Genomic DNA, 27,917 nt, shown 5'->3' on the forward strand with positions numbered 1-27,917 from the left:
AGAAGTTGATTGCTATGGCTAATAAGCTGCTGAAGTACAACATATATCCTGCACTCCCTGAACCCCCAATGTGATCTGCAATTCTGGAAGGAAGGAAAGGACAAAATACTGTCACTTTAAACAGAATGCAGTCTATTCTACAAATCACAGCGCGGTTATCCCCCAACACACGTTCTCAGTGAAGAAGCACACATCCTAATTACAGAGGGGAACATGTTTACTTTCACAGCTTCTACAATTCTATTCTAAGGAGAGTGGATATTGCTTGATCAGCAGTGAATGTCACACCAGTTTGTGTTAGACAGTTATTTCTATACTAACTGAATCTCTGGCATTGTGTAGTACTAACCTCTTCACTCAGCTGCAGTAATTTATCCAACCAATCCTCAATTTCTGTCAGAGTGGCTTTCACATCAGTAGCTTCATTTCTCATCCTCGCTGCTGCTTCTCCAATCTGTTTGAGAGACTTGAGGCGCAGTTTTTCTATCTGAGTGTCAAGGACTGTAATATTAGATTTGCCTTCTATGAGGGGAAATGGTTTACTGAAAAGAGAACATTTATTATGGTTAATAATCTAAGTGGATTTTATGTAGCCACACACTTAATGCAGACATGCATACAGTGGGAACACATTGAGTGCTACTATGTCCTGTGACTGAAAACCACTAGAATAGTGCTATAGCATCTATGTCGGCAGAGATTTCCACCTAACAAAGTGTTTACAGTAAGCAAGGGAAATGCTGTACTTACATAACAAGCACCAATGTAGAATTGTTCGAGGTGTATGCTTTAATGTAATTGCTGCTAAGCAAACCAAAGAAAATCCATTTTCCTATAAATTGTCTCAGAATGTACATCTCAAAGATGAAAACAGTGCCTTCAGAGGAAGATTAGGTTCCTTCCCTTCACTGAAAACTCTATACATTCTCAGGAACTCAATAGACAAATACAGCTTGTGTCTATGGCTAGGGTAATCTAACCCTCTGGCAAGAAAACACTGAAGAACTCTAAAAGAAATCCATGACACAGAACTTTTGAGTCACCAGAGGGCAGGGTAACTATTCAATGGAACCAAGAAATCCTGTAGATTACAGTAGTGCAGGAAAAATGAACTTTTTTGACTTGGCGGAGGTTTGAAGAAAAGGGAGCTTTTCACAGACCAATGACTATATCCCTTTACAAGAGTTCACGAAGAGGTCTTTAATATGACACTTGGGGAAAAAAAATAATTTCCAAAGACACTGCCTAGTTTGAAAAGATTGACTCTTCTCTGACCTATTTTTAATGACAAGCCGTGTGCTTCTAAGGGCTTTGATTCTGCAAAACCTTGATGCTGACTATTGTGCCTTCTACTGTAGTTCATTCTACTAATCTGAATGCAAGTGCTGCCTGCCCTGGGTGCAAGTACTTACACATGAATCAAACGTACCAAATCAAAACTTCCAGAAAGTCGCCTCATTTTAGTTTTAAATAGTGCAGTGTAAACTCTCTCAAACTCCTAACTAATTTAAACATTAGCATTGCAAGGAAAAATGTTCTATGAATTCAATAAAGGCAATTACGTTTTTGACATAGGTTTCATGACCTTGCTGAAAAAAACCGTAAAAAACATTGTATGCTATGAACAACAGGAAACTTGTTTGGCTGATATATCTAGATGCTATTGCTCCACAACGGTTGGATGACAAGACATTTTATACAATAAAGGACCAAATTAGTAGCAGTGCAGATTGAGTGTCAGGAGGACGGGCTGACATAATTGATATAAAACCTGAAGATCCCACACTTACTCGATGGCTCCACGTGCCAATCATTTCCCCTTCACATTTTCCTTTCCTAAGCATGTCAGTTCTTTCTTTCCTTTCTTCCACATCACAGCAGGTATTCTGTGAAGTTACTAGTTTGTATTTTAATGTAAACTATCTATCACATAATTCTTTGCTGGTATATATTGATCCCTGCTGTTTGCTTTTTCCTCTGTTGACCTTTCTATTGGCTCTACAGCTTGATGATTTTTTTTTCTTTCATTTCACCTTTTCTGTTATTTCTTCTAATGGATAACTGTTCTCTCATTTTCCTTTTCCTGTGCTGTTTCATCAACCACTTCTTTAATGTTTTTCAAGCACCTCTCCCCACACCAGTGTCTCCTTCTATTAATGTCTTTCTCATAAAATTCCTTCCATTCTATTTAGAATATATTCTCCTTCAAAACCCTAAGTGCTGATTCCTATTGCCTTCTCTGAACACTCCCATACATACAGATGTGTTAACTAAAGGCTTATTTAAAAATACCTTTACAGCCCTTAAGCTCTGGATAGCTTAGAGATTTTGTATTCTGGGCTTACCAGTAAATCACAGAATTTCCTCCCTCTTCAGTTTCAAAAATAACATTGAAACATGGGTAAACAAAAGGTATATGAGGAATTCAAAAGAAGGCAAGATATTAGAAAGGCAGCAGAGATCCACAATTTCACATTTTCGAAACAGTTCTGCCTTAGATTTTTTTTAAGAGATGCTGGTTTATTACTGTCAGTGACTAAGATAGAGGAGAATTACAAAACTAGATGGATGACATCATTGGCAATATCCATGCTGGTTTACTACTTTCAGAGACTTCTGGAATTCCAGTTCTCAGGTCAGTTCATAGGGGTAATCAGTTTCAGAGTCCTTAGAATTTGTTTTCTGACTTAGTACAGGCAATAGCAAAGATTCTGAGCAGGCCTAGAATGATAACATAAGAGATAAAAAAGGTACTTTACCTCACATCATCTGTAAGTTCATCAATCAGCTTCAACCACATCTCAGCTAATTGGTTTTCTGCAATTTTAGCCTGCATTCCTGATTTTAAGGCGGCCAAGTTGGATTGCTGCATAATTTAAAAGAAAAGGATTTGTACTTATAAACTTCCATTGCAGTTTAAGGTCAATATGAGTTTCAATACTTTAATCTGATTTATTTGTATGTATAAAGCCCAAACCAACAAAGACTCAGATGTTCAAACTTGCTTCATATTTAACAGGACTATTCCTACATTCTTTCGTACTATATTTAATAACACATGATATTGCATCTAGTTTCCAAAGCAAGTAACCGTCCTGCAGACTTAACGTGCCCCTAACCAACACCGAGGACTCCTCCTTCCTGTGGAAATTCTCTGCACATTAAAGCAGAAGTGTGTTGGGCCTTGCCAGAACACAGACCTATTATTAGCAGTGCCATTTGTTAACACCAAGCTATGTTTAATTTGAATAGGAAAAAAAAGAGGGGAAAGTCTCAGAAAACTGTTCCATCATTTGCTCAAAATGTCACTTTTGATTACACCTGTAAATGAAAAAAGTAAAAATAAAAAGCATATCAGCATAAGAAAGATCTTAAGTGTCTTACCAGTCTTTCTGTCATGTTTAGGATTACATTCACAGGGTCTAATCTATGACTTATGTCCTCCCAAAAGGATGTCAGTGTTACAACTGGCTTTGTGTTCGCCCATGGCAAGTAGTAATAGTAATTACCTGGTGAAACATTTATATGTTAGAGTTAGAATTCATGGCAGGAATACGTACTGCACACTGCACAAATCGCTGTATTTATTTCATTTAGAACATACAAGCTAGGGCAAACTTATCACAGGATTTGTACTTTCCAGCCACTGTAGTGTCTGTTGGATGGTGAACTTTTACTTCAAATTGTTTCAAAATCCGATTTTTTTTTTTAATAAATCATCTGTTAACACATTCATTATTCTTTCCCATAACTTAGCAATGTAGATAGCACATTAAGTGTATATCTGAAATAAATATTCAAATAATTATTTTCCAGAGTAAACCTGATTATGTCATTTAATACATAAATAAAACCCCTCCTACTGTTTGCAGTTAAATAATAATAATAAAAAAAATTATAGCCAAAATACATTTTCCTGTGATCCAGCTAGGTTCTTTTCTTCTAGGCTGCTAGACAGCTGGTTTAAAATCAAGTTTTTATTTATTTTGAATCATAATGTTCAAAGAATATTTTCCCTATTTAACCCCTAGTTTTTAGATACCTGTAAAATAATGCAATTTTTTTCTTTCCAATTTTCTTGTACACATCTAGTACACAGTCAGAAGATTTCACTGAATTCTGCGAAAACTTCTTTAATAACCTCAGAGGGCTTTTGCAGCATGTACTGCACTTCATTGCAAAGCTATGAAGAGCCACATGTTCTTTTCTGTCATGTTTTCGTAAGTTTTTAGTGCAGTTAGGCTGTTATTCCAAAGCTATAAAATAGCACCTTGGAAAGAGAATTGCACGTCATTTTATCCCCACACCAGCAGTATCCTTACCATCAAAAACAGCACGACTGTACTGAGTTGTTGATGCCAAAGGTTTACAGGTGGTATCAAACTTGTTGCCGTAATTACCAATGCTAACTTCAAACTGGATAGGCTCACCAGTGTCTTGCAGCATGGTAGCAGAATGAAACACAGCAGCCAAGCAGAACTTTCGTCTGCGCTGGTACTTCTACAAGAAGAACCTTTTTAGTTGTATTTCAGTATTTGTTAAACAGGATCCTCAATTATAAAAAACAATAGCAATTTTATAATGGAAATAATAATTTTAGTATTTTTACTACTTTCTGAGAAGCAACCAAAAAGCTATGATGTGTGTATAATGAATTACTGTATTTGAGATTCTAAAAATGTTTCAAATTAACATTTCATGCTATGAGGGTATGACATTTTTGTAGCCACACCATCAATAATGACCTCTCTTAACTCTGAGATTCAATTCAGTTGTTTCAATTCTATTAAGTTAGATCATTCTCCAAAAATAACCAGCCAAGGCACATCTCCATTACCAACACGGACAATAAAACAAGGATTTACCTCAACAACCAGTAAGTCATCGTTAGGAATCATCTCTAACTTTTTATTAACAGGTTTGCTTTCAAGTATTGTAGATAGTTCAACCAGAATTCTCCCTCTATAAGCAACTCCTTCTCCCTGTAACATAATTACACAATGAATCCAATTTTATGTATTTCTCCTAAAGCAGTACACTCTATCTTTAGCTGTACATGAACCTGGCTTCACTGAAGTGTTCTCAAAACTTCTGCAAGGCATGGATGTACATATTTGAACAAATGAAATAAAGCAGTTGTCTTAATTATAGAAGTGAAAAATACATGTTTAGAAAAACAAGGAAATAAGAAATAAAAATACATGCAGATAGTGAAAATCACTGAAAACACTGCTGCTCCTTCAAAAAGACATTTAAAACAAAAACAGTTAAGAATGGAAAATACTATCACACTTCCTTATTAATCATAAATATAAAATATTATTTAAAAAAAAAAACACCAAAGAGAGTGTAATGTGAAACAAACCCCCCACCATTAAAATGAATTCATTCATTGATTAAAAACAATGAACAAAGAAACTGACCTTTCCAAAGTTCAATTCATCATATGGGTCTGGGAATCCAGTATATTCTCTTGGACTTCCATAAAAGTTTAGGTAACAAGGCCCAAATGTTGGTAAAAAGCCAACTTCAGTTTCTCCAGTGTTTACTAACAGAAAACATTACCATTATCTCTTTCTTAATTATCATTCAGAGCCAGAAAAGCAAATAAAATTACTATTAAGCCAGTAGAACAAATGTTAGATATTAGTTAGGTATTAGTTATTAGTAAAGTAAGAACACTTTATTCTCTGGATATACTATATGAATGTTAAGTAATTATATATTATATCAGTGACTGTACTTGCTCCTAACCTCTTCCTTCATTGTACAATACTTACTAGATACTACATTGCAGTAAAAAACTCACAAAATAAACAGAACTTCTGCCTCACTCCAAATACCAGGTTTTCATTTATGTGAAGAAGTAATACGCTCTTATCTTAACAGAAAACATATTTTCTAGAAATAAACAGAGTAAAAGCAACATTTGCAATCACTTAAATGCACAGGCTTGTTCTAGCTAAACAGCTACAAAAAAGATGCACACCATAGCGGAAAAAACCCTTACTGCTTACAGCAGAACAGTTAAACCTACTGTTCCAATGTTTAGTGTAATTTTTCTGTGTCTATACTTCAAGGTAAACACAAACTACTGTAACTCTAACTGTAACTGCTGCAGTGCACTGTTTCTCCCAAACTCCCTTTTCAGTAAGCTAAAATTCATAAAAGACCATAAGGCTGCAAACTCAGTTAATACCAATGACAATAAACCCTGATTTGTATACTATTGTTATTCCATGACTAATAAATTAAAATTTTCCCAATGTCTTAATCTGGCTATAAAAAAATTTAGTAAGGATTTAGACATTTTTGTCAGTTTTAATAGCTAAGCTAGGAAACTGCATACTAAAGCTATTGTTTATTTTCAGATACTTAAGATATCTAAGAACTTGAAAAGTATTTCTATTGCTAGTCCTTACTGTCGTAATTTTGTATTTTTGAACAGTGTTCTGTTTTTTAGCAGGAAAATAAATACAGGGAAGCCTTAGTTGTATTACTACTGTTACCTTTTGGGTTTGCATTCGTGCCTTGCAATTTTATTAGATTAATGAGATTATAAAACACTCTAAAAAAATTAAATTCTATCCTTAAGGGAGTTGATTCTTCCTTCAGTAACAATCAAATAGATACCAAGGCTATTGATTAATAAATTTGATGAGTAGTGCAAAGAGAATTAGAACAAGGTAAGCAGCACATGCAGAAGAATACTCCATAGTTTTGAGCGAACAGGAGAGATTCTGTATTCCTTTCCATCTTGAATCCTAGCTTTTGTCTGTGAACAAATGATCCTGGTATAAAAAACTGAACTGGGCTTCTAAACCTTGCAACGTATGCCAGTTAGAGTGGTCTGCAGCACAAAGAAGGATGCATTTATCACCAGAAAGTATGGCTGAGATAACAAAGTGAAAATTAATACACCTTGTATCACTTTGGCACTATGATTACTGAGTGACATGAATAATAAAAATGAATATGATGTCCTGATGTAATTTTCTGTCAGCACAAAATCATATAAAATCTGCAAAATACAAAATAAAGATTTGCAGTTCTCTATTTTGCATTTGGATACTTTCGCATCCTTACATCTGTATCAGAAACAGATCAGAATTTGAATGAAAAAGAACTCAAGATTCTTGTTGGAATACCACCCAATTTTTTAAAAATTCCAGCACTGAACTGCTCATATCAGATCTCATTAGGACTAGATTTAAGGTACTGATCTGTGTTGAATGAATACATTCACTACTTACTGATGCTAAAAAAATTAAACAGAATATAAATTGAAATACAAAACTACACAAAAAAATCTCCTTAACCCAGAATAAAGAGACTATATTTTGTATTTCTTTACATTTAAAATTAAGCTGCTTACATTTAAAAGGCTGATAGTCACATATTGCAGAAAGCCATTAAAAAGTTATTTCAGCCTTTAACTTATTACTTTGTTAAGAAAGAAAGAAAGACTGTAAATGAAGTATTTGTATGAATGAATGTTTGTTACTTCTCAACATCACTCCAGTTGTATTTACTTCTCGCTATAAATATTTACCACAAAGTATTTCAAAACTGGATGTCAGGCTAGACAGTTCTGTAAAAAGCCATCTCTTCAGCTTTTAACAGAATCAGATTTCATTTTTCAGATTTTATTTATACAGCTAGCTAAGCATAAGTGTCATTCATTATTTCAGGCAGTTATTTACTTCTGCAGGGCTCCGCAGCTGCAAATATATAGTTGCAATATATATACAAATATAGTTGCAAACTCATAGCTAAGTTAAAAATTGCAAGCCATTGTTAGACTAAGTTTAGACTAGAACTGAAGCAACTGCCTGCTCAACTCTAAAACAGCCTGAAGCACCAGCCGAACAGAAATATTTTCGAACCAGTTCCAGTGCCAAAACTGATTTTTAAAGTTAGTTATGTTTTGATACTCTTTAATAATAATGATGAATTCTTTTAGACAAGTAAATCTTTAAAAATATTTTTTATAGTGATGAGCTTTCTTAGGCAATACTTCTCAGTTTGGGCAATGGAAAGAAAAATCAGCAAGAGACAAAGATATAAACCTTCATATGACGAAGCCCCTGTTCCCGAAGATGAAAATTCTATATTATGAAAAGAGAAGAAGTTACATGACAAGTGACAATAGCATTTTAAAAACAAATACATCACAAAGCAATCTGCTTTTAAAATAAAGTTTAAGGCCTGAGAAAAAATCAAGTTCATGTGGGCTAGAATTTTCCTTCCTGATTAAAATATGATGGTACTCTTGTACAAATGCCAAAGGAGAAAACCCAAACCATGTAGCTGACAAAGTATGTTGTTTTGATGCTTCTGTTTCAACTTTGTATAATTCTCCTCCTCTCCCCCCTCCCCCCCAAATAATAATAAAAAAATTAAAACAATATTAAAATCCTAAGAGCATTCAAGAAAACCACTACATGTTTGGGCCCATTAGAATATCTTCAGTAAATGAAGCCCATAGACTAGTTCAGTTTCCCCAATCCTTCAGAAGCCAGAAGAGGCTTCAGGCAAGGCATTGACCTCAAGGGAAGATAATCTGTGATTTTACATGGAAATGGCTATTCCCATGTCAGTACCTTTGTAGAGAGACTATCCAAATAAGATTTTCTCAGTTACTAGGTGCCTGGGTTTGAAGTATAAATGAGCTGTGACTCAGCAGCAGCTCAAGTTACACACTTAAGTGGGTAGTACAAGTGATCTCCAGAGCTGAATTTTCCCCAACAGCCCAGCCCTTCTGTCTTTGATTTTCCATTGCCTTTTTCTGTAACCCTTTCTTTTGCCTCCTGGCAACTCGCCTGGTTGTGTGTGGGGTATGAAAAAGAATGTTTGCACAAGGTCTTACTTCAACACCTGTACTTCTAAGAGGACTGGGTTGTAACTTTGAAGTTATGTGACTGAAAATACTGTTCCGCCCAATAAGATAAATAATTGCCTCAAGTCACTACAGGATTTAAGCCACTAATTTTGTTTTTAAACTCCTGACATAGCAACCAAGGACAAACTGGCCTGTCTCAGTCGAGTACATATAACATAGATTTCATAAACATGACAGAAAAAAATAGTAATTTAGACTCTTATTGGGGCAACAGTGGGAATGGCTTTGAGCCAGTGTCCTTCAACCTAGCATAGATAGCCAAGTGAATAAATGTTAAACCTATTCAGCCATGAACTTTACAATTCTGTATGGAGAACTAATATGCCATACTACGTTCATTAAAAAGAAAACTTTTTTTCTGGCAAATTAACACAGAAACCTTGTCATGGAGCTGGCTGAACTGTATGAAAGATCTTGATATAAAAAAGGAGGAGATTATAGATAAAGATCACAAAGAAATAATCAACAATCATAGTATTATATTAGAACATCAAGGTAACAGATTTTTTAAAAACTTTTCCCAAAATCTTGACACAAAAAATGTTTTATATAATACCGTAAAGAAGAGGTTTATTATAAAGGTATTTTCCACTGGGGACAACATGTTAGGAACTTCATATCCTGCATAACTAAATCTGTTTTCTTGCCGTTAATAGTTGTTTTGTTTTAGTTTTTATGAAATTACATATCCAGTCACCTATACTGATTGAAGCATCATCTGTGATCATAGCACTGCAATTCAAACCTTAATTCACTGAAGATGCTAAAACAAGGGTTACTAAGTAGTAATTTGGAGTACTTGTGCAATGAGATGCAGTGCTCATTTCCAGTAAGCTACTGATCAGAGCAGAGGCTGATCCACGTTTCCCAGCGTCTGAAAGCAGCCTAGTAGTGTACAGGAGATGAGCAGGTGGTTCTAGGTAGCTCTGTAGGATAACTGATCAGGCACATTCCCCAGCTTTAGGTTCTCTTCCCAGAGTAAGAACAGACACACTTACAAGGTGACAAAAGAAGTCTTGTCTGTTACTGCCCAAGATTCTGAGACAGTGACTCTGGGTAAGTTTGCATGTCTTACTTATGATAGCTTGTGCTATCACATAGTTTTCCGAATTTGGGAAAGTACTCACAAATTTAAGTAATTCATTAACTTTGTATATATAACAGGACACTGTATTTTGACTTAGATGCTGCCATTTCCATGATGTCATTTAAACACTAGAATTTAAATACGTTACTTCGAAAAGTCCCACAATATGCTTTCTAGGAGCATTGTTTGGAAAGCTCCAGAAACAGATAATCTTCTTGCTACAGAATTGAGGAACTATAGGAAAATACACTTTCTCAGAACACTGATCTTTGCTATTACTCATAGCACAAGAGAAGACAGTAAGTTACATACTGCTCAATCAATTACCTTCAACTTCTCCTCCAGAAGAAGCAATTTTTGAGAGACTTAAATATGTTGTTCCTACTACATCATTTTTTGTAAGACGATCCCTACAAAAAGAAAAAAAAGAAAGATTTTATTTAAATATATTGCTGGTCATCCTACACAGAAGCAAGCTATCAGTGACTAAATGCACTCCAGGACTAGATACACATGTTTTCTATCACCTGGAATGCTTTAATATTACTGACACAGATGGAAATGTCTAGTTACAAGAGTGGGCTGTGTCATGAAGAAGTCACCTGACTTTTACACTATCACCTAAATAATGATAGTGCCGACCCCACAAAATTAACAATACTCCCATGTTTCACTGATCAAGTCTCTTGTAAAGAGACCATAAAAATAGATACTTAAACACTTGCTTAAATACTCTCATGGACTGTAAAAATACCTGACATCTATAGAACCAGACTTTTCTTCACTTAATATAAATTTACCTTTTCTAGAACTCTGATTAAAATTCATAACTCACCAGTCAACAACTGCAAGTTTTATTTTCTCACACATCGAGGGAAACTGAAAAAAAAGGCAAAGCAATTAAATAATCCATTACTTATTTCACCTCTGTTATGTTAATGCTCTGTGTTCCAAAAGGATGGCTGTTTTCTACAGAAACAAGACAAAAGAAATCTGACCTTGATTTGAAGATAAATAATTTGATTCCACTCTGGATTAGCATTTTTCTCAATTATATTTGTGCAAACCTGCAAAAAATGAAATCAACTATACAGTACATCAGAGATAAAACAGACAAAAAACCCCATATACTAGCTATGATTTAGGATGAATCATACTGTTTGGTAAGATGAAGGGTAGTAGTTAATGATGAATCCTGAGTAATTTATGCTGCAATGAGCCATTACTTTTCAGTTGGTAAATACTGCTAAACTGATCTGCATATGCAGCATTAATGACTACTGGAGAGAAAAAAAAATTTTGAAACAGTGTTTAAACCTGCGACTGCAGTTACCCTACTTGTTATTTCCACTAGCTACAATTTAATGTGCTTTCACACTTGTACTGATATCTTATCACAGCAGGGAATTGATATGAAGAAATGACTTGATTCCAGCTTGCTTTATGCAGATTTCAGAGTAGATGAAGAATATATTCTATAGTTTGCTAGTCACGTCTACTGAAAATCCTCTACAGTACTGGGTGTGACAACCTGACTATGTAACATCATAAAGGACTGATATTTTTCTTCTTACAAAAAAAAAAATAAAAATTGGCTAGCACTGAATATAGGTTGTGCAACTGTGCTTCAGCTCAAATTTGGTATTCTAAGGAACACATTAGTAATAAAATGTACAAATGCTGTTAACCTGTACAGAAAGATCTGTACCATCAGTTACAAAAAGCACTCAGGAAGAACCTGTAGGCAAGCAATCTGGCATGCATCAGTTCCTAGCATTAGTCATACATTCCTTTTATTAGTCATCAGCTTTACACCCATTCTACTGTACCTTGTAGTGTATCCTTATTTTATGCAGTGAACTTTAGGGCTAATCCTTTTTTGATTCCATAATTTCTGTAAACTTAAAAATTTATATTGGTATATGAAATCTGTTCTCAGGACTACAACTGGAATGCAAAGATTTAAATAGTTACTAAATTACCTTTTTGCCAGCAAAAGAAACTTCTACAAATGGATCTACCAGGTTTTTCTTGTCTGCTTCTCCTCCAAATATTTCCTTGACAGTCTGTGCAAAAGCATCGTCCACTGGAGAGGGGTCAAAGAAGAAATTCAGGTTTATGCTTTTCATTATTATTTCATTTTATTGTATTTATTCAGCCAAAATAATAAAGTGCCCACAGCAATCCACCAAAATCAACCAGCTTACAGATCTAGGTACAGAGAAGTCTAATCTGATAAGCAAAATTCTGAACAGTTGCTGGTAAAAATGGAGAATTTAGGCTCAGGAGCAATTTCAAGAATACAAATTTTTGAAATATCACAAGGAGTGCTGATTTGCTTCTGAATTTAGAGACATAGTTGTATTTGAAAAAAGTTATGCATATACCTGTAGACACTGTCATTTGTTGTCACAGATACAGGTGAGAAATTGCACTAAGAAGGGGTAAAAAGCCAGCTATATTCTATCAGAAAACACATATGGCATATACTGAGAGAAATAGTCTTTGACTTACCAATATAGAGTTGACAAAAGTAGTATCTCACTAAACAAATTAAGGTCAAACTGCTTACAAGCTCCCCTGCCCTCCAAGGCTGTTTATTTAAGCTTATGGTGCTCAGCTTAAAGCCCACAAACTGCAAGCAGCTTTCTGGTTCTAGTTACTAATTTCCCGTGGCCACTCAGGAGCAGGCTGGTGGCAATACAGATTGCCTTGGCCACCACAGCAGCAGCTGACTGATAGCAGTCTGGTGGCCTTTCCCCCACTGCAAAACAGCTGCAGCTATAAGCACCTATGAAGGATTGATGGGAAGAGGAAGGTGCAGCAGGCCATCAGGCTGTACTACTTATCTACCAGGATCTAAATGGCCCTGGAAAAGAGGGCTGCAGGGAACCAGCTGCCCAATAACCTCTCAAAATCGGGCAGGGATTGGGATCCAACAGGAAGCTAACACATGCACTGCATAGTTGAGCTAGACCTGCTCAGAACATCCAGTTTATCTGCAGATCAGCTGTACCTGAATGTTGTTACTTGCATGTAACTTCTGCAATTGCAGAACGGCTAATGAAGATGACTCTTTCCCACTACCAGAAGCCATGTGGCCCACTCAGCAACAAATAAACATTACTAATCTAGTGGGTAACATTAAATTATCCATTACATGAATTAAGTAGACTTACTGAGCATTACCAAAAGACTTGAAATGGGCTACGAGAGCCATTACAGAATTATTGGCTCAGGTAACAATGTAAAACACTCAAGATGTTTTACCTTCTAGGAACGTTTCTGAGCAGCTAACACAAATATTTCTGATGGTAATCAAAGACACCAATGAGCAAGCAGTAACAAGCAACATACTTTGTGGAATGTCCTCAGCTCTGTAGATTTTGAGAAGGAAAGTGACCCATCGAAGTGCAATTCCAGCAGGTAATAACAGATTGCTCTCCACATCATCACTTTCGTTATCTCTTTCCCTTTTTTCAACCTGTTGGGAGATACAGTGGTACATAGTATCTGGTATATAAGAAAGGCAAAGCAATGTACAGAATTAAGGTGGTAAGTTAAACCGGTGCCCACAACACTCTTCAGGCAGAAGACTTGTCAGTTTCATTAAAAAGAATGAGATTTTATCAAGTTATCAAACCACAAAAATTAATTCTACCTAAATTATTTTACTTAATTTTTATCTCTGAAGCACTTAATTGCAGGATCTGATTATAATCACACTTCTAAAATCACCATCATCTGATGATGATTTTGGCACTCGTACAACGCCATACTTCATGCAATTTTCATACTCATCGCAAGATGAATATTGAAGTAAGACATCTCACTGCAATTAGGAAATGCGTACAACTCTGATATAATTTACCAGAACTTACTGCTTCCTCCTTTCAAAATAAAGGACGACATAAAAGATTTCACCACAAATAACTAGACATATGCTTGTGATTTCAAGAATCATGAGGATAGCAGAATGGCAGAGTTAACATGGAACAAGGAGATCTGTGGTTCTGGGGACCATGTTACATTTAACTAAGGAGCAGCAGTATGCAAAAATCTCAGGCAGGAAGAACAGCAGAACTTAAACTACAGACAATGGTCAAGTAAGGAAAACATCACAGAGAAAAGGGCCTGTTTCTGCCTTAATAGAACAGCAGACAGTTAACGACTGGATTGTTAAAACTACCTACTGCTTTCATATGCATCAAATTACTTGTGCCTAACTTGTCATTACTGATGGGTCTGATTTTCACCTGGCAAATATTTGAAGCTTTCTGGTACTTAGGTTTCTCTGTGGGCTTGTCTACATTATGTAGCAGCGGAGACATTCCTGACTTAGTCCTGGAACTGGTATCAATACGTTGCTCAGCCTCATTACCTATGCTAAGGAGAATTATATATTAACTGGAATGCAACACCAGGCTAACACATCTCTACTTCTTCCAGGCTGTGAAGAAACATCTACAAATGGTAGATCAACAAAACCAGAGCTTGTCCAGGGATTGCTTTATTGGACAGGATAAAAATACAAGCTTTGAGTTAGCCACTTAATACTGGATGTCCTTGAAACAATTTGTAAACCTTGTCTTACTTTTAAATACTGCACACAGAGAATTATACAGTGTTCAAAAAAACGCTGGGGGCACATGCACAAATCTCTGTGGGGTGGAGAAGGGAAGAAAAACATTTAAATGAAACTTACTGGTGGTTCATCTCCAGTTCCCAGGACAAACATGCTGACTTTCATATACCCTTTAGCTCCTGAATTCGTATCTTCAGGATCACTCAGCAAAAGCCATTTTCTCATGACTGCATGGCCTAAAAAAACACCACCACCCACACCCAACAATATCCATTACCAAATGGTAGAAATAATAAAATACAAGTCAACAGTTCCAAAAGTACGCTTTATCCTAAACCTAATTATTTTAAATTCTGTCCTAGACAGGTCTCAATAGCGCCATTCAAAACAAGAAATGTAGTGGTGTTAAAATGTTGTGGCATACTAATTCAAGGCCATAATTAACAGGCATTTTCTGCATTATTTTTTATGTTAGGTCTTTGATACCAAAATTAACATCCAAATTTTAGGTGCTTGTACTTCATCTTAGAACCACTGAAAGGAGTTATATATTGGTGGTTTTTTTTTTTTTAAGTTAATACTTAAAGCAGCAATCTCAAATAACTTTTTACTTTAAAAATTTAATGAAATGTTTGAACTTGCAAGTTTCAAGTCAGGACAGAAGCTCTGAAGTAACTGTTACTTACCAGGCTCATCATAAACATAGCCAATGTCAATCTGAAATAAAGACCAAAAGTATTATTTCAGAAAAAAATACCAAAACAGAAAAATGCTAGGGCAACTCCCCTCAAGTTTTTCATGAGTACTACTACATTGCCCTCTTGTCACAAACAAAAGGAAGTTTACATAGGATATTCTTGGGAGGAGAAATAAAAAATGCCTTACATTGAAAAGTGAGGAGTTTTGAACGCATACAGCAACCAAGAGGAAAATGCAAGAAAAGATGTAGCAGAACTAACAGCTGTAGTTACTTTCTTGTTTCCTCAGATCCCCAGCTTTTTCATTTACCAGAGACAGAAGATGGGGTTAGCTTACTGCCTCTTGAATTCCCTGTTTCCCCCACTATTTAATGTTCAGACAGGCTTTTCAGAACTCTTTTGTTTCTACTTCCTGCTCAACATCTCATCCTCCAGTTCCAGAAATGAAGCTTATTTTTTTAATGAATAATTTCCTTTTATGAAGATGATGGAACATTTTTTCCCTTCACTGTCAAATCTGGACAAGATTGCACATATAACACAACTGTATTCATTGTATCAGATTTCAAACATGTTCAGGAGGGTAAGTATGTTTGCACATAGCAATGTGGGTTAGTATTCGTGGCAGGTAAAGTCTGAGAGGGTGACTTTCTAGAGAGAATTACCCTTGGGGTTTTCCTCTGGAATGTGTGCCTGTAGGAACAGAAAGCAGCTGAACAACATGCTGTCACCTGCTTAGTGAATGATCAATCCTCCACAAAGCAATATACCACTGTCTGAATCACTAGAATTTACACAGATAATAAGCAGCCAGAAGCAAAAGAAACCACCTTTGTGGCTGAAACTGCTTCATTTAGAGCACTCTTCCATACTTGCATATTTTTGTGAAAAGCTGGTCCAGAGATCTACTGAATTTGTGCAGTACAAAGTAAGCACACAGAAAATACAGCCAACACTGATATTGTAAGCGTTGTAACAGAGGATCCCAGTAGCCATTACAATTGTCATGTGAATTCTTTCTCTGTATTGCTTTAGCAGCACCTTCAGCAGGCAGATGCCTACCTCCCAATACTGACCATTACAAATACAGACAATCTCATTAATATCATGAAAACCACAGAAATTACTTTAACTAAGAGACTCTTCCAACCATCTCTTTATTTAACAAACTTCTGACCAAAGGAACACCTTTCCACATCACTTGAGAATGTGTATCTTTATGCTGCCAAACATATCACTACTCTACCTATTAGCTACCTACTAAAATTGTCTCTTCAAACCCTACCTCATACCAAATATTCACCTCAGCTTTTAAGGAAAAAAATTACCTTTTGGTAAATACTGTTTTTCTCTTAGATGCGAGTTAGAGAACCTGGTATATAAAACATACTATTTTCTTTAACAATAATCTTCTACTGAGATAAGAAAACTGTTTAGTAGTGCTTTGAGCAAATGGTCTCTAGCATGAGAAGCAAGACATCATCAGGTCATTCTCTGGCCCCACGCTAAAGTAGTTTAAATTTAAACATTTGAAACAAGTGTTTAAAAAAATTCTCTCATTTTATTTAATTTAGTCAAGATATGGAAATTGTTTCATACCCACCTTAAATTCTCCCATTAGACAGTCTGCCCGTAGAGAGTAAGAATCATATACCTAAGAAGACAGAGAAGCTTGAAACAGGAATGTTCCTGAACATCACAGTGAAATGGACAAACAAGGCTATATGCACCCAGCAGCCTTTTGGACATGCAGCAATTCTTCTTACCCGAATGCTAATTGTTTCATCAAGCAACTGCAAAGGAGTCATGTGGACATTGTAGAAAAATATCTGTTAGGGTAAAAACAAAAAAAAAACCTTTCTCAAAATGACAAACACATAATTATCTGAACAGAATGCAAAAACATTGTTTTAAGAGGCCTGTGAGGCATGCCTGCTACAGTACTTTTACCCTGCCTCCTTGCTGCACACATTCTATGATAATTCAGTGCAAAACAAACCCCCTAAATTTAGTAAATAAACTTAGTACAAAATAGACAGTCACAACTTCCATTTGAACGAATACAGTAGGCACAGCCATGCTCCAGACCTTAAGCACTGCCCTCGCTCTTCACTCTGCACTTCACATTCTCCTCAGGGGAACAACTTGGGGAATTACAAAGGTTGTTAATTTTCCAGGACATTCAATCCTGGTCTAGCCACCTCTGTTGTTGTCAAAAAGGTCTTGTTTAGGGCTAGTGGTCATAGCGATTGTAATGATTTGCATCTTTGAAAGTCAAGGCCACAGGAATAAATCTGATTGTTTGACAGCATGAAGAAAAATATATGGTTTATTAGTTTATTTGTACTATTAATAGTATATGCCTTATTAAGTTTGGTTTTTGAGCCCACCTATAATCCAGTCAGTACTTTATCCCACAAAAGGGAAGGGTACATACACATGGTCCCTCCTATCCACTTTTAGCCTAGTGTGGATATTGAGACTGCCTAGGAATTGATTCAATACAAGGTGCAACTGGCTTTCTCCCTTCCCTGTATTTCACCGCTGCTTCATAAATCTTGACCGCTACCTACAGCTTAGTTCAAGTCTCAAAGTTTTGTAACTTCCTTGGTTTTGCCTGCATGTGTTAAATATGCTTGCCACTCTGTTCCAGAATCTTTTGAAATTTCCACACATGTCCAGATAATGAGACTTATCCCTCAGCACTCTATTAAAGCTTAAACTTTGTAACTTCAGTCTTCCAGACATGGGATCATTCTTGTGTCCCTTACACAGCTTTAAATTCTCTCCAGTATTTAAGTGTTTGATGTACCCATCCCTGTCTGGATAAAGAAATCTAGTTGTGCTTTTACAAATCACGGGTAGCAAGGCAATGACTCTCCAGATTCTGTGTGGCAGTCACTGACACAAAACACTGCACTGAAAGCTCATCTGCACACTCCATAAAGGTTTACAACAATTCCTAATTAATTTCGCTGTGATTTTATAACCTGCATACAACTATTGAAAGTAATTATTATGTCACATGAAAAGAACATATTCCACATGTCTCAGCTGAAGTTTGACTTCCTTCTAGACAGCTTTATCTGCTAAGACTGCCAGTGATGGAGATGTGTTCAGTGACGTGAATACATAAAGGAAGAGACTGGGAACTGCAAAATGCAGTTAGCCATAAACACCCTTAAATTTTAGCAAATTCTTATTCACTGATCATAGTGAAAGCTGTAGTAACTATTTTTCTACGTTTGATAATATCAACATTTCAGCTACTGTGTTCTTAGCCACTCACTTCATCAAAATATGGGTTGTTTCCTCTTTTGATTCTTGTTCGGTGTGTCTGACCACAAACATGAACTTTGACTACTGGTTTTATGTTATTTCCAGGCAACTGACGACCTTCAATTACTCTAACACGAATCTGAGGAAAAAAAATAAATTCAATTATTTGTATTAATTCATTCCCTATATTATACATCATCCTGGTGGCAACAATTTCTTACCATACCATCAAAAAAGTTAGCCAACAGCTCAACTACCTGGCAGATATAGACCGGAGAGACTTTTCAGAGTTAATTATGAGAGTGAGTATAATTTTACACTTGAATTTTACAAGACAAGTTGGGGATAATTATTTCAGTAGAATTTTTTTTTACTTGCTTTTACTACATATTTTTAAAGCTGCTATTGTACTTTGAAATCTATACAACTATAAAATAAATAACGTTCATCTAGATATACAGTGATAACTGTACAAAATGGAACATCTCTAAAAGGCAAATTGGAAGAACAGTTGAAATACAGACTTTCAAACGAAGACACTAATTGTCTCTACAGTGCATTAGATTTGCACAATCTGACATTAAATCATGCTCAGGCTATGTGAAAGAAACAATGTCCCCCCCAGGCAGAAAAAGGGAATATGCAACATTTAATAAATCTATTACCTGGAAATCTTGTGGTTTGTTAGAAAGGATTCTCCGTGTTTTCTTTCCTTTGGCAATGCGTTTAGCTAGCTGGGCTTCCTTTGTGTCACTTGGAACTGCTGGTGTGATACCACCAACTGGACCATCCAAGCCATCCTCATAACCTCCATCATCTTCTCCATCTCACAGAGTTAAAAAAAAAAAAAAAGGTGCAATTATAAACAAACAGTACAGCTTGATGTTAAAGTTAACAGCAATAGCAGTCTGATATCCAAGAGTTCTACTAGAATTTCATTATTATCTCGTTTCAACAATTTTTTTGCTAATCACATGCTTCCGACTCCTTTTGAAAGCTAGTAATTTTAGCCTGCTTAAGAACAAATTTGTATCTTAACCAAACTAACTGTAGATCTGTCCCTCTTCAGCATGCAGAGTATCTAATACACTTTTTAGAACAACCGATGGAAGTTTTAGCAAAGTACAGTTCAGCTGTAGTTGTCAAGAGACTCATTCACAATACATCAGAAGCGATTAATTTTATTCCAGTTGAAGCTGTTTCCCAGCAGTAAGACTAGGCTATAGCATGATCTTGGGTTTTACTTTAGAATCCTGAAAAGATAAAGGCATTCAGGGTCTACCATCCAAAATAAAACTCTGAATTCTCTTCCACAGCATTTAGCTGTGGAATAAGTTAAGTTAAAGTTTCTTAGTAAGTCTTTCCAACAGTTCTGAAATCACAATACCTCTGTGGAATACTGCTCTACAACCACATGACACTACAATACTGGATCATACACTCAAATTCCAGTATTGCAAAACAGGATCCGTAAATAGCTAGACCACAAAAGTGTGTCACTCTCTTGTGCTTCCAGCTTCTCTTCTTAACTGAAGGACAGTGACTATGGTGAAATCTACAGGAAGAACAAACTGTGTCTCTGATGGTTAGCATTAACAGAATGTTTTTTATCTTTATGAATTCATTTGCCAACACAGAGTGATGATCACTTTGCATAATGAAGTCCTCAGTGATCCTTGTAAGAGACATATAAAAACACAAGAGACTGACATACCATGTCTTTTATAACCAGAAAACCCCACCTACAAAACGCTCTCAAAATCCATCTGCCTGGATGGATCCATTAAACTGACTGATCACACCCCCTGACTTTGCACTTAATTTCTGAAAGTCAGCTGTAGCAATCTCAGCTGGGGAGGTGATTTCATTTCATGGGAAATGGATATTTACAATAATTAACTATGGTGTGTTTGATAATTTGCACTGAAATAATTTTCATGCAGTTGCTGGATACTAGCTAAAAATCTGCCATGTTTTATTTTACCTGTATTACCTAATAGTTTAAGGACATTTTAAAAAAGATATCAAAATAATCTCAAATACGTCCATTTGTGGTTTTAGCCTTCAAGTCCACATTTCTATAAAATTATTTTGAAATGTAGTAATTTAACAGATTGTGTGTTTATATTACCTATCCTTCAACTCCCCAAGAACACCTCTCTGAAAAGTCAATGGAATTAAAATTTCATGCCAGAAGACTCCTAATCTGAATTTTTTCCTTCTTATGTTATTATCTATCAGCAGATAATGGTCAAACTGATTTATTTCTTCACAAACACATAACATCTGTTATAGAGTCTGGATGTTAGGGTATTCACCTGCCAACTGCAAAAACCTGTTGCTACTTCACAGTTCTTTTAAGAGTCTGGAAAACCAGAGAATCTCAAAAACACTCTCAGCAAAGGCCTAGTTAATATGATATAGAGATAACAAGGGACATTCCCTATTAATCACAATATTTCTTGGGCAAGTCTAATATAAGATACAAGTGTCTTTCAAAACTTACTTATTCGACAGGAAAAAGTTTAATGATTTGAGAAAATATTTTCACAAATCTCCTTGACATTAAAAGTGACAGAATATATTTTTCAAAAAAAGTGACTTCCCTGCTTTTTTGGTTAGCCCTAGCATTACAGCAGATAACTGCTCTTTCTTTAAGCATTCAAAAACCTTTCTTTCCTAAACATAAACTGTTTTGAAAAGCTTTAAAGCAACATCATTCTTTTGTTACTTCATTCCACTGGAGAAGATAATGTTAAAAAACATTTTAATGTCAGAAAACGTCGATTTTCTTCCTAGCTGTAGTTCTGAATTATCCTTAATTTCTTTAAATTCACTGTCTGGCAATCATGACATGCTGGTTCTGGTTACTTTTTTTTTCTGATGAACAGTGCTGCTGAATCACTTTCTTGCCTTATGTTAAATATCTCCATGATCTTTTCACAATAATGTTGTAAGAAAAGACTGAAATACCTTCTTGTGTATTGGTCCCTCCAGGATCATTTGGATTTGCAGGACCAGCTGGTGGCTCATATCCTACTACCAAATCAATTGTTGCCTGTAGAGAAATACACATTTTTTAACACAGCATACAGTATTCACAACAATTGATTTCAAACAGTAAATTCTGCTAACACTGTACATGAACAGTTAACTATTCATGGTCACAGCTCAGCTTATAATAAAATTTCAGCTATTAGTAAATTAATAAACTTATTAAGCTATATATACATACAAACAATAAAGATTATACAATTTGCAGCTAATGGAATAGGCTCTAAAATAGTATCTAACAAATGGAATTGCTGTGTTTATATTTAGAAAAATCTCTCACAATACAAGTATGTAAGATGTTCTACAAATGTTAATTAATTTAGTTCTACATTAACAGTAAACTAGGTGACATCCTAAATTTGCAAACAGAAGAACAAAGGCGGTGAGAAATAACACTATCTGATCAACAACGTAAGTCTGAACCGTAAGTAAAATTTCCTGTCTGGCTCTTCTAATTGCTTGTTCATACCTCCATTCTGGAAGAAAAACATGATATCGTTTTCCACTCTAATTACAGAATTGCCTTTTTTTGTGCTTGACTGTGGTTTTGGATTATTTAACAAACCACTATTCCTAGCTGCAACATTAAGATGAGGAATCAGCACAAAAAGCCCAACCCTATGACCTGCTAACCATGATACTAAACTACAGCTGATGAGACCTTAAGCCCCCTTGTTAAGTGTACTAGAATGCAACATCAAGTGCCTGAACAGCTAGATGCACAAATACAGCAAGGTCCCAGTTCTAGAAACTACTTTGTTAACAACTAAGTTAATAACAAGTTAACAACTCTGTTAAATCTAAACACATGCTAAACAAAGTTAAGCAAGTTGTTGTGTAACTTTCTGAATGGAGCTGGCAGTGAACTTCTGAATTATTATGTGCTTTCTAGAATTAGTGCTATGACACAGGTGGATATTAGAAAGAAAACAGCAAAACAGTGCACATGGGACCTCCATCTGGTACTTAGGAAAATGTTCTTTTTCAACATCAGGCTAACCTCCATACATACTCTTTGGCCAATAATATTTATAGCACATATATAGAAATATATAACACACACACAGAAGACAATGTATCTAATTTAAAGGATATTAAACAAACTCAGATGGCATAGACATAACTGTACCTTGTTGTAACATTTCCTCTGTCTGGAGCTTTTGCTACAACATTTACAAAGTAAAAATAACTTGAAAATATTTTTGTTGCACTATTATCCCTGTTGCTGGAGCATTTTGATCATGAATACAGTAAAATAAGGAAATAAAAGCCACTCACTCCAGTTTCTTGTCCCCTTTCATTTAGCAGCGGTATGAGTTTGAAGGGAAAAGATCTGCTTTGGTTACCTACAAGATCCTTAAGTGCTACGGATGCATTGCCAATTAATCTGAAATGAAGTAAAAATCATTATTAGAATGCAAGTATACATCAAACTGAAGTTCCCTTTTGTTTCTCGGTAGTGTCTATCAGTCAACCAAATAACTCCAGCCATGACTCGAAAACCCAAGACACAAAAAAAGGTCACTGCAAATGTTATCTAAAGATTGTGTACTGTTAATTTGTATTTTCAGTTTCACTGCACTTAAATGTGCTGGTATTCTTTATGGAAGACACAGCTTTAACCTAAAAGATGTTAAACCCTTAAATTTAAATAAATTTTACATGTATTTCTGAAAATAATCTTCTGTGTAACTCAACATGTCACTTGTTTCAGCCGCTGAATTCTCATTGGTAAAGGATGTAATTCTTTCCCTATATAGCTTTGCAAACTCTTCAAATGAGAGGTAATGTGTAAAAGCTAGATATGACAGCTCTTGTACTACACAGAAAGAGACACAAAAAGACAAATACACATCTCTAATGAAAACAATGAAACAGAACAAATGCAATCAACATGTTTACTAGAGGCTTCACAAAACTACTTTTCTTGACCTTATTCTACGCTTTGGAATAGATTCATCTCCTTGCCTCTAAATTCTCAAGAGTGTTTCGATATGGTGCTGGAGAGGCCTACCAAAGGAAGCTGCCCAGGGGATCTGACATAATGTGGTAGACTTTCCTGAGCTACTTCTGCCTACTTTGGGACTGCATCTGCCAACCCTTGTGAAAAAAAAGTGAAAATTGCATGCATTTTTAACCTGAGAAACTTTTAGGCTGAGTTTCTAACACTGTGGCATTGGTCTCATGATACCTGGTACTGTGTTTTGTTCCCATACATGTAATAACAGCCTACTCCTATACTGAAGTAGATTACTGGAATAACTGAGATTTTTGCCAATGTAAAAACCCCAAGATAATTTCACCCTGTAAATATTACAAAGAACATGTTTCACAAACAAAATACTAGCTTTGCTGCCAAAGTGGAAAAAGATTTGTACGCTGACACCTTAACTGAGATCCCTTTGAATAGATTACAGTGCTTTTTCATGGAGAAGGTAAGGATGCAAGGGCATTTTTTGACATGAAGCAAGAGCACTATTATAGCTGCTCTCAGGTGCTACGTCAAGAGAACATAATTTACTTTTTGTGAAGTACACTATGATAGGTAAGTATAAAGCATTAATTTCCTGCAAATATACATTTCAGGTATTACACACTGCAACTTCTGTTTAGCTGTGCACTTTCTGTGTGAATGACCTGTGAGAATTACTTTGGTGCTGTCACCTCCTCAGTCAAATCTGGTTTTCCAGTTCATCTCATGCCTCCAATCTCAGTTTTGTTTTTGAGAAGTTTTGACTCACTACTCAAACTTTTCACTACTGCCCTCCAAATTGCCAAAGCACACTAATATTCCAGCTACGCCTCCTATATTCATTACACACTGGGGATGGGCTAGATGTGAAAAGCAGTTTAAGATCAGGCCATGCTGCAGAGGAAATACATGAAGCTGTTCTAACCTTTAAGATGACCACAGCTGAAACTCTGATGCCACCTCTAACACCTGCCTCTCCTCCCTTTACTGAACAGACTCCTGGGTTCAGAACTGTAGTCTTGATCCAGTGTCCTTTAAAAATCTATGGAAATATACCTAGTTATTTCAATGAGCATTAGATTAATCCCAGGTACATTTTCACTTTTTACAAACTGTTGCACAGAGCTGGATGTTAGCTGACATGCTGACTCCATGAACTTCTCTACTTTTGGGAGCTTAAGAAGCAATTTCTCCTGTTACGCAATCAAAATTGCATTCAACCCACAAAACAAATGTAGATTTGGAATGTCACATATACATGCAGTGGTCTCATTTATCCCTCCAACTGTAGTATTATTTGATATTGCTTATGACCTGATGTAGAAAATATAGACATTAAACAACAATGTCTACCTAGCTCAGGAAACAACAGCAGATGATCTCTCTCAAACAGAAAAAGGCTTTATTTTTTCCCCTGTGGCTTGAACACTCCAAAACCCGCTGTTATATAGAAGTCAACTAACTGACATTTCACAACGAAGAGAACATTTCCCTCTATATTTGACCAAACCTTTCTATGTAAAGAGCAGGTGTCATGCAGACACTGATATTATTCAACAGTCAAAGAAAAGCAGAAAAGGCTCATTCCATAATGGCTGCAAATCCCAAAGCAGTTAAAGAGAGAAAAATACTGGGTAGCTTAATGCATTTCCCCCTTTATTACATAGCCTTCTAACACATTAATAGCTTTGAAAGCAAGCATAATATAAGCAAATGCAAAACTGTTCCTGCATTTGGAAGGAACAAATGCTTGAATTTCTTTTACACATTACTGAAAGAAACTGACTTCTCATCACTTTTTCCTTCAGTGCAAAATTAATCAAGAAAATGAATTCCAAATATTGTTATTTTCCCCAAATCCTTCAACCATATGCCTTCCCATTTGAGAATAACAGAGAGAAACATACACAGTTTGAGGTATCACAAAACGGAAAACCCCAACAAGACTACCCAAAACCAGTAAGACAAAATCTGATTCAAGAGAAAGGCAAAGATGATCTTTTCCTACATACATTAATAGAAAAATTTCTAGACTTGGTATTTTGATTTGGATATGAGCCGAAGTGACTTATATTAACTCCAAAAAGAACTTCAGAAGTCATGCAGCCTCAAATCATCTGGATGACTTTCAGCAACCACACCCTCCTATCTGGTGATACTAACTCAAGAGCAGCTGTTCAACAGTAGTGCTTTTGAAATTTTCCAGCATAAATTTCCATTTCTACATCCTTATCTGTCCTGTGCAAACGATAACGGTACACACATTTGAATACACAGTAATTTTAAAATTTCTGATCACCTTTGGAAGACTGAAGGGGGAGTCAGTTACATATACTACTTGATTGCTACTAGTTGGCTCTGAAGTCCTTTGTTTCCCTCTCCTTTAACAGGTTGAGCAACAATAGTCTTCAGTCATTTTCCACTCTAGCAAGAGTGAGAAATCTAATGTTCAGCCTATACGCTACCTTAACCTACTTCTGAGCTTTAGCCAAATTCCAAACTTTAGGCAGTTAGTCTTTTGCTTTCCCCAAAGTGGTCCTGTTCAGTGGATTTGGGATGTCTGATTTCTCCCTTAGCAGAACCACAAACTGATGAGGTTGGAAGAGACCACTTGAGATCATCTAGTCCAACCCCTTTGCTCAAAGTCAGCTATAACAGGTTGCCCAGGACCATGTTCAGGCCAGTTTTGGTCATACAGCTACTCAACACCTGAAGTAATATTTTTAAAGGAACAAGGAATGCCCCAAAGTCATCTTTGTCACTTGTACAGGTCTAGAGAAAGCCTAATCTTTGGGCTAAGTCAGGTAAAACCAAGCCAGGGAAGACAGCAGCAGCTGTTGTGACACCACATCCATTAATGGTTCATTGCTGTTTAATGCTTTGCTGCAAGGTCTGCTACTGTACTCACTTCTGATGTGTAACTAGACCCCCAGTTCTCTGCACAACTACTGTGAAGTTGCTGTGTTCCTCTGAACTCTGAAGACTTTTTACCTTCCTGCAGGATTGCATGCCATCTCCCTCTGAAGTCATGACTTTCAATGTGATAAGAAGTCCTTTCCTTCCAGCACAGCTGAAAAGACTTTCTGTCACCTACTCATCCTCAAAGGACACTGCTCTTTGCTGGGGCTATTTCAGCTTTCTTCCTCTTGCCTAGACAGACATTTGCCCATTTAATTCCAGATCACACTGGTCTCTTGATGCCATCAAGTGGGATAGTTTCTGCTTTCAGAATAGCTCAATACATCCTCTGATGTTCATTAGCTGCTTTGTCAGTAGACAGCAGACGAGAATTGTATCTTAACTCTACTTTAAGTACACTTTTGGCCATCCCTAAGACCTGTTATGTAGAGCGCCCAGTCAGCCAGGTCTCAAACTTTGCCAGCTTTGCAGAAGTAAAGCAAAAAACCTGTCCTGCCACAAGCAGTTTAAACATTCTGGTCTATCACTGAATAAGACACCAAAGATAAATGCAAAGTCCCCATTTAGAAGCATATTTTAAACCACTACAAATATACCTTACTAGTATTAGGTCTGTGATACTTCCCTTCTCTCCCCCCCCCCAGTCAAAGGGAAATACTTAGTTTATCAGGGTGAAATCAATCAACCAACTACTGATGACCAACTATTAAATTAATCCGTTAGTGCTGTCATTAGCACTTCCTGTTCACTGCCCAAATACCGAGAAGTGAAACTTCACACCCATGCCTGGATCAGGAAATACTAATTCACAATACCAACTATTCCTCCTCCGTTCCTCTGTATGAAGGTAGCAAGTTACACTAAATTCTTTAGCATATGACATCCTCCAGTTGCTTACATGATACTTATACTAGAAGCCCAGTGATTGTAATCTCCCGAGAGTCAAGCATTTAAATTATTTTGACTTACTTTTAAGGGTTTATTTTGACAGAGGTTTATATTGGTTATTCTCATTAGCAAACTTGATCTCACACTGCAATTATAATTGCTACACCCAACCTTTCTTTCTCAGGGTATATGTTCCAGTATAGATTCTATGTTACAAGAGCCGACACCCGCCTTCTGTTATTCATGCTGTATTTTAAAAATTTTATTGAGTGAACCAACTATTTTTATCTTCTTTAGTTATTTGATACTCCTCTTTGCATGAACAAACTTCAAAAAGAACCAAAGCATGGAACCTATTTTGTACAAGGCAGAAAAACTGAAACCTGAATCTTAACCAGGCTGGATCTTGTATACAGTGTATGCAAGGAAAGTCAGCAACTACGCACAGCCACACTGACTCGGAAAAGAATCCACACAAAAGGCTACAGCTGTAGGAGGACTCAAACAATCCAGTAATTCTCTAACTATGGAAA

The 27,917-nt window shown here is 36.2% G+C and overlaps 1 protein-coding gene across 2 annotated transcripts in view; it reads right to left on the bottom strand.

Annotated features, from left to right (window-relative positions):
* The window catches only part of MYOF (myoferlin), a 72,166-nt gene that overhangs the window by 31,304 nt on the left and 12,945 nt on the right, over positions 1-27,917 (bottom strand). For both annotated transcript variants that reach the window (XM_040606600.1, XM_040606601.1), the window contains exons 4-23: positions 22,884-22,992; positions 21,525-21,609; positions 19,217-19,377; positions 18,562-18,690; positions 17,039-17,101; positions 16,876-16,926; positions 15,261-15,291; positions 14,695-14,810; positions 13,347-13,473; positions 11,972-12,075; positions 10,988-11,056; positions 10,825-10,868; positions 10,317-10,399; positions 8,070-8,108; positions 5,424-5,548; positions 4,866-4,982; positions 4,323-4,500; positions 3,385-3,509; positions 2,760-2,866; positions 350-542 (exon numbers count right to left, since the gene is read on the bottom strand). In XM_040606600.1, the coding sequence (XP_040462534.1) occupies positions 350-542; positions 2,760-2,866; positions 3,385-3,509; positions 4,323-4,500; positions 4,866-4,982; positions 5,424-5,548; positions 8,070-8,108; positions 10,317-10,399; positions 10,825-10,868; positions 10,988-11,056; positions 11,972-12,075; positions 13,347-13,473; positions 14,695-14,810; positions 15,261-15,291; positions 16,876-16,926; positions 17,039-17,101; positions 18,562-18,690; positions 19,217-19,377; positions 21,525-21,609; positions 22,884-22,992 (2,056 nt within the window). The remainder of the gene's footprint in view (positions 1-349; positions 543-2,759; positions 2,867-3,384; positions 3,510-4,322; positions 4,501-4,865; positions 4,983-5,423; positions 5,549-8,069; positions 8,109-10,316; positions 10,400-10,824; positions 10,869-10,987; positions 11,057-11,971; positions 12,076-13,346; positions 13,474-14,694; positions 14,811-15,260; positions 15,292-16,875; positions 16,927-17,038; positions 17,102-18,561; positions 18,691-19,216; positions 19,378-21,524; positions 21,610-22,883; positions 22,993-27,917) is intronic.

This window comes from Falco naumanni, chromosome 9 (assembly GCF_017639655.2).
Source record: "Falco naumanni isolate bFalNau1 chromosome 9, bFalNau1.pat, whole genome shotgun sequence".
NCBI classification, from domain to species: domain Eukaryota; kingdom Metazoa; phylum Chordata; class Aves; order Falconiformes; family Falconidae; genus Falco; species Falco naumanni.